The sequence below is a fragment of the Chrysochloris asiatica genome, unplaced genomic scaffold (assembly GCF_000296735.1).
Source record: "Chrysochloris asiatica unplaced genomic scaffold, ChrAsi1.0 scaffold00070, whole genome shotgun sequence".
NCBI lineage: Eukaryota > Metazoa > Chordata > Mammalia > Afrosoricida > Chrysochloridae > Chrysochloris > Chrysochloris asiatica.
Genome location: NW_006408588.1, coordinates 12402452 through 12410327, shown reverse-complemented (window position 1 = coordinate 12410327; position 7876 = coordinate 12402452). Strand labels below are relative to the sequence as shown.

Genomic DNA, 7876 nt, shown 5'->3' with positions numbered 1-7876 from the left:
TTTTTTTTTTGGGTAGCCAATGTCCAAGTTGCCCATCCCTGTCTACTGTGTGTGTGGATTCAAGATAGATTTTAAATGTTCTTTTTGACAATGAATATTAAGCAATTCCTCTTGAATGTGTCATTCCCAGTATAGTATACCATATGATTGTCCAATTCAAAATGGTCAATACCATTCCATGTCAGCTTACTAATGCCTGAATTATCAGTCTTTATGTGTCCCATTTATTTATTTTTTTTTTCATTTAATTTTTGACAGCTTCCAGTTTTCCAAGATTCACACTTCATACATTCCATGGTTATTAATGGATATTTGTAACTGTTTCTTCTCTTTTTGAGTTGTACCCCACCAGCAAATGATGGTCCCAAAGCTTTACTCCATTCTCATCATTATGGTCTAGTTTAAGGAGGTTGCTTTTCCCCAGTCATATTCTGAATGCCTTCAAACCTCTGGACAACATCTTCTGGCACTAGATCAGGCAAAGTTCTGTTGCTATTCATAATGTTTTCATTTTCTTGTAATATACCTTACAATGTTCTCCTGTCATTCATAAAGTTTTCAGTGTCTTAGCATTCAGTAGTTCCCTTCTCCTTCCTAGTCTGTCTTAGTCTGAAAGCTCAGCTGAAATCCTACATCATGGTAACCCTGCTGGTATTTAAAACACAAGTGGTATAATTTCTAGCATCACAGCAACACACAAGTCACCACAGTATGACAAACTGCAGGAGAGTGGTGGTTGAAACTGACCTTATGGTCCAGTGCTTTATCATACAGCATCACGCCAGGACTCCCTCAAGGTTGGTTTGAACTGCAAGATCAGTGGTTCAAACTCACCAGCCACTCTTTGGAAACTGTGTACAGGGTCACTGTAAGTCAGAATCAACTCCATGGTATTTAATAACAACAACAACCAAATACATATAATCATATTATACTCATATAATTTGTCATATTTATTTTGTCTCTCTCCACAAACACTGAAAAGGAGCATCAACAAGTTGGAGGGGAAAAATGCAATGGAAAGATAAGGGAATTTTCCCACAAACTTTTTAAGCTTCCTCATACATATTATTTTATATTGTTGTTAAGTGCCTTTGAGTCGGTTCCGACTAATAGTGACCCTGTATAAGATTTCTGGGGAGCAGATGGTGGGCTTGAACCTTCTAATTTGCAGTGCTGTGGTAATCCTACAGTGCAACACCAGGAGTCCATATATACTCCTTTAACTATCACACCAACTTGTGAGGTTGGTACAATTTTTATAGGTGTTTTTACCTATAAAATCCCTATTTTATAGGTAAGGAACTTGAGGTGCAGAAGTGTGAGTCACTTTCTTAAGGTTATACAGGGAGATCATGATAGGTAGTTAGCTAGATTTATACACCGCATCAAGTAACCACCTTAAATACAATATAGTAAACATTGCCCGATTCTGTGTCATACTTCACCCAACCTTATATCTTAGTACAGCAATTGATCTCTCTTGATGGTATGTCCAAAGTGAGTGAGTCAGGCAGCATTGAAGGAACAAGAAAGCTAGAACTTTCTTCCTAGTCTGTCTTAGTCTAGAAGCTTCACTGCAACATATTCACCATGGGTGACCCTGCTGGTATTTGAAATATTAGTGGCATTGCTCCAGCATCGTAGCAACACCAAGCCACTACAGTGTGACACACTGACAGACGAATGAATGAATGGTGGAGATCAGATAGAGCTGGGATTTAAACACAGATTGGTATCGTGGTGTCAAGCTGTATGGCACACTTCTAGACTTTTAGAGTGAGTTCCAAGACTTTTTAGGCAATGAAAGGGCAGATTAGATGCTGGACCACTGAATTTTTCTGGGTCCTCCTCTCAATCATAGAGCCTAGTTGGCAGTGCTTGGAAGCAAATGGCTCATGTGGTCCTTCTTTCTGTTGCAGCTTTTGTTCCATTGCTTGCACTATCCTTTCCTAGCCAGGCACAGCTGGTCTCAGAGCTCGCGTGCTGGGCCTCTTTTGTTGTATTCCTTGGCTGGCAGACTCACCTAGGAAGATAAGAGGACCCTTTGCTCATTCTGTTTTGTCTTTTCTCCCCAGGTACCATATCAGTGAACAGCAGGCGCACACCATTCACGGCTAGTGGGGAGAGTGAAATCCTGGACCTGGAGGGAGACATGTACCTGGGTGGGCTCCCGGAAAACCGAGCTGGCCTTATCCTCCCCACGGAGCTCTGGACCGCCATGCTCAACTATGGCTATGTGGGCTGCATTCGTGACTTGTTCATCGATGGGCGTAGCAAGAACATCCGACAGCTGGCCGAGATGCAGAATGCGGCAGGAGTCAAATCCTCCTGTTCCCGAATGAGTGCCAAGCAGTGTGACAGCTACCCCTGCAAGAATAATGCTGTGTGCAAAGATGGCTGGAACCGCTTCATCTGCGACTGCACAGGCACCGGTTACTGGGGGAGAACTTGTGAAAGGGGTGAGTCCTGGCCTCATGGCATGCTAGAAGACCGACTGGCAATGCGTACGGTGATTATGTTTTTAGACAGCTCAAATCTTTGCACCTACCCAGACTGCTTTTCTTTAGAGAAAAGTTTTCTTGGGCTCACGACCATACTGTCCTTTCTGGTTCTGAATTATTCAATTTGGTTGGTTCAAGTTGCATTGCAGGAAGGCAAACTGAATATTTAGAATAAATACTACCATGATCATGATATGATATTCTTTTTGAGTAAGTATCCGTCATATTCTGTTTAGAAATGGCCACTGATTCCTTTTTGGGATTCTGGGTGGGCTAACCAATGGGCAGCCTCATTGATTCATTTAACACAATGTTTCTAGTGCTTTTTGCTTGCCATCTATTAGTTTTAGGAAGCCTAGCCCTGTCCATAGGGAGCTCTGGTAGCGTAGTGGTTACGAATCGGGCTGCGAACCTTAAGGTCAGCGGTTCGAAACTACCAGCTGCTCCGTGGGAGAAAGATGAGGCTTTCTACTCCCGTAAAGATTTACACCCTCGGAAACCCTGTACAGGGTCGCTATGGGTCGGAACCGACTCGACGGCACTTAACAACAACAACAACAAGCCCTGTCCATAGAGTTTGCTTCCTAGTGGAATATTTGTTCACTAAATAAATACAAACGTGGGGTGTTTAATAAGCAGTAGTGTAATGTATTATTTAAGAGCATTAACTCAGCGACCAGACTGGATAAGAAAGCTAGTCCTCATGGAGTAATGTGAATGCCATCACATCAGTATCCTTGAGACTTTACTTCCTCACATGCTAAATGGGGATAATCAGGAAATAACCGCAAGAATATAATAAGGAATACATGAGCTAATAGGCTGGTCTATGGTGAGCATTTACTATATACTGAAATCTCTGGGTGGTTCAGATGGCTAGTGCACTTTACTGTTCACTGAAAGACCAGAAGTTTGAGTCCATCCAGGGGCTGCTCAGAAGAAAGGCCTGACGATCAATTTCAGTTGAGGAACTAAGCAGTATCCACAGTGGACTGGAGTGTGCAGTTAGGTGAAGAAAGGGTAGAGAGATGGCTGAAGAGGTGGGGACCAACCTGTGGGGAATGGCCCTTTAGAACAGGCCAGAATGCTGATGAAATCACTTTACATTTACCACTTTAGCATCTTATATTTATACTGAATTTAAAGTTTGGGCAAATATCAAAGAAAAAGGTAAGCAAAGTGACCCAATCAAGAGATGGAGTTGCTAGTCTTAAGAGTTATGTAAGGTTTGAGGCTTGGTCTATTTTTATACATGTCAAACAGACCGAATCAAACTGGTTGTTTATGAGTTGTCAATTCTTTTTTACAGTAGGATAAGTTACATTGTTGTCAGGGGTTTTCTGGGTATGTAGCTCTAGCATAGGCTTTGAGGCTACTCTGCCTGTAACAGGTACAGTTCCTGCCCTCAAGAAGCTTATTATTCATTCAGCTGAGAAGTTGAGCTCTCTACACTGGAAGCAGTGATAGGAAGACACAAGATGGCAGCATGGGCTCTGTTGGTGAGCCACACTAGGAGAACAAGGAAATTTAGAGAACAGAAGAGTTTCTTGAGGAGAGATATATAGGGTCTTATCCCTAGAGGCCACCTGTGTCCAGAATGTTCCAGTTTCAGAATCCTGGGGCTGGGGAGTGTCCAGGGCCAGGCATGAAGCAGACACTGGATGGCCAGCCAGAATGTGTTTTCAAGGAGTAGTGTTTTTGAGGTCATCTGTTTTACGAGTTAAGGTGTATTTCAAAAGAACTGGAACCTTCTTTAAACCAGACCAAGCATAGGAGGAAGATAGTTTTCTTGAAGTGTATGGAATTCAAATTCAGACACGCTGATTTTTCAAAGAAGCAACAACCAGAGCATGGACTAACATAACAAGGCAACCAGCTAGACCAGAAAGAGATCTCATGAGACTGGTCCGTCCGTCATTTCCTGGACTCTTTCCAGATCTCTGTAGAGTAGTAGCCTACAGTTTGGAAAGATAGAAAGGTCATTTGACCTCTGAGATACCTGAGGCAGCTTTGGTGTAAGCTAAGGTATTTCATATCTTCTGCTCTCTGCAAAGTCAGTGTATGAACCAAAGGTCACTTCAAATACCTCACTTCTTCTTTGTGGGTCTCTTTCCAACTCAAGGACCTTGTGGTTGCTGGAGACTGGCAGCAGTTCTTGTAGACAGCTGTGCAACGTGTCTCTGAGCTAACCTATTCCAAGGACATATCAATGGGAGTTGGTCCAAGATTTGCCAAGTACAATGAAAGTCACTGCAGCTTTTACATTGTCACTTCTGACTAGTCATTAAAAGGCAGCTGATTGGGGATATATGAGGGACAATTATTCCTGATACAGTGTAGCCAAGAGCCATCCATTCTGGACCAAATGAGAAGGAGCCTAGCAAATTTAAGACATTTGATCTGCACATCGCTCAAATCCCAGACGGTTCAGCTGATTGTTTTGTTCCCCTGCTAATTGTTTTTTTGCCCCTGTATTGTTCCTGACATCATGTTCAGAATGAATCAGTGGAGTGTAAAAATGATAGGACTCTACTCTGCTAGTGAAGGGAATAGAGCCTCCCAATGACGTTGGTTTTCTTTATTGAAAATGACTCCTTAGTGTAGACACTTTTGGCTATTTCTTATTCCTTTTTTCATACCTGCAGCACACATTTATTGAGGTCCTGATATGTACCGGGAAGTCCTGGTGTGGCACTGCAGGATAAGCACTGAGCTGTGAACCACAAGGTCAGAAGTTCAAATCTACCAGCTGCTCCAGGGTTGCTGCTATGAGTCAGAACTGATTTGATGGCACTTAACAACAAGAATGTGTATCAGGCACTGTGTTAGGTGCTAGGACTACAAAAAGTACAACACAACCTCTATTTTTGATCAATTTATAGTCCTCCAGGAGTCCAAAGGGAAATGGGACATGTACTAAGGTATGCCAAATGTTATGCTAGATGTCTCTAGAGGAACAAAGGTACAAAAAGGTAGGAATGGTCTCTTCTTTGTGTTGCAGTGATGGTTGGGGGGAGATGCCAGGTTTCTTGGATATTTTTGGCTCCTACTTTTAACAGCACAGGACTGCTAACCACAAGGTCGGTGGTTCAAACCTACCACCTGCTCTTCAGAAACCCTATACAGGATCACTATGAGTCAGAACTGACTCAAGGGTACGTAACAACAACTTTTAATAAAACTATGGTCTTTATCTACTCTCTGATCCTTAGTATTCACTGTAGACACTTCTGAATGCTGGTTAAAGAAAGGTGTATGAGTGCTTTTATCTGCTTTGGATTAAGGAGTGCTGCTCTACCCATTATAACATCAACCTGGGGACTCAGTTTACCATTCTGTCTCTCTCTCTCTTATTTACTTATTTTTTTACTAGAAGTATTAGCTCAAAACTTGGACTTGATGATTTGTATTAAATGTGAAAAGCCAAAGACAATTCCTAAGGCTATGTGTTCATCTTGCCCCAATTTTGCCCTATCCTTAGGGTTCATAGTGGGGTGGGTCCTTTGATACTGTTAGCTCTACAACAAGAATGGTAGTGTTAGAAAGCGGCAAGTGTTTACATAAAATGGAGAAAGGTGGGATGCTGAAAACTCATGTTCAGAGCAAAAGTGTAGTTGTGGAAGGCCCAGGTCACTAGACCCAAAGTCCAAGGATCCCAAATAAAGTAAATAAATAGGTCAGTCAAAGGGAAGGTTCCCATTGTTTGGAGTTGTCTGTCAAAAATATATTTTATTATAAAATTTTTTAGTAAAATCTTATTATAAAATTAATTTATTATTAATAAAAGAAAGGGAACCAGGAAACACATGAGTATATGAGACTGTTGTTGTTAAGTGCTGTCTAGTTAGTTCCTACTCATAGCGATCCTATATAGGGTTTCCAAGGAGCAACTGGTGAGTTCAAACCACAAACCTTGTGCTTCAAAATCATTTTTACGGGCATCTTTCTCTGATAGTAAAAATGGATGACTTCTAACCTCTCAGAAGTGCTTCAACTGTCTGTGGAGATGAGCAACTGTAAACCTTAATATCTGATAAGACTTGATATAGTATATTTATACTTTTTCAACATGATCTGTTGCTGTATTAAGAAGATGTAGATTCTGTACCCATCTCAATTGTTATTCTCTATTTTTGTCTGTGATTTATAGTGATGTAGAAAACATACCTATGATCTAAAAAGCAAAGGCCTGTTATAACTGCTAACTGCCATTCACTTTGGCTTAAATGGAAAACCAGCTGTTACCCTGTGAGGTCTTGTACAGAGGAGAACATTAGAATCTGTTTTTAATCTGCTATGGAGCTCTTTCTTATTAAGAAGATATGATCAGTTGACCTGGGACAACACAAGCAGCTTTTTCTTGTCAATGTAGCCAAATTGTTTAATTTCTTTGGTGAGATTCAATTGCCAGTAAAGCAAGGCTGAATACTTGATTTATTTGTGGACCATTTAGCTTCAGTTTGATACCACTATGGATTCTATTCTCTTCCCTGGATTTTTTTTTTTTTTTTCTAGGAATAGGCTGAATTTTTTTTTTTTAAGCAAGAATGTAAGGTTCTTGCACAAGTATAAGGTTCAGAATAAGTATATCCCAATAACAAGAAAAATCACATACAATGTGGTGCTTAGAAGCAGGATTGTCTGATGGTTAATGATATTATTTTTAGGGTTAGATGTTAGATGACCCTTGAATCCAGTCTTGGTTCTGCCACATACTATCTAAATGATGTAAAACCAGCACTTAAGTCTTCTTATTTCATTTTCCTGTATGTAAAATGGGGATGTAGCACTGCAGGATAATGCACTGGACCACAAGGCTGATTTAAACTGCAAGGTCAGTGGCTCAAACTCACCAGCTGCTCCTTGGAAACCCAAATCATAGGATTGCTCTGAATTTGAACCAACTGGACAGCATTTCACAACAACAACAATCCCTACTAATGCTGTTTCCTTTGGCTGCAAATTACAAAATTGACTGTGGTTTATAGAGTCAAGAAAGAGGGTTTGCAGAGTGATTACCTGGAAAGTTATTGATCAGATGAAGATCTCATTAGGAGCATTTCAGAACAGGAAACAGAGCGGCTCTAGGGATCCCAAGACATTGCCATTGAAATGATTCACTTCTCTTGACCTCCAGATTCTGAATTTTCCCATTCCCATTTTACCTTGTCCAAAGAAAGACTGTGGTTGAAGTTTGTCCATCTGTCTGTCTAATAATCACCTCTGGCCAGGTGAGCAGTATCACCTAGAATAGCTAAAGGGACTCACCTTTGTGTATCTTTTGGAGTGATTCCTTAAAATGAGATACAAGGTACATCCCTCCCTCCCAACAAAACAAAAAACATAGGGAATGGAAGCAAATACTGCTGAAT

At 41.0% G+C, this 7876-nt stretch overlaps 1 protein-coding gene across 1 annotated transcript in view; it reads left to right on the top strand.

Moving 5' to 3' along the window:
• The window catches only part of NRXN3 (neurexin 3), a 1807186-nt gene that overhangs the window by 127368 nt on the left and 1671942 nt on the right, over positions 1-7876 (top strand). The window contains exon 4 of the mRNA XM_006864755.1: positions 2079-2462. Coding sequence (XP_006864817.1) covers positions 2079-2462 — 384 coding nt within the window. The remainder of the gene's footprint in view (positions 1-2078; positions 2463-7876) is intronic.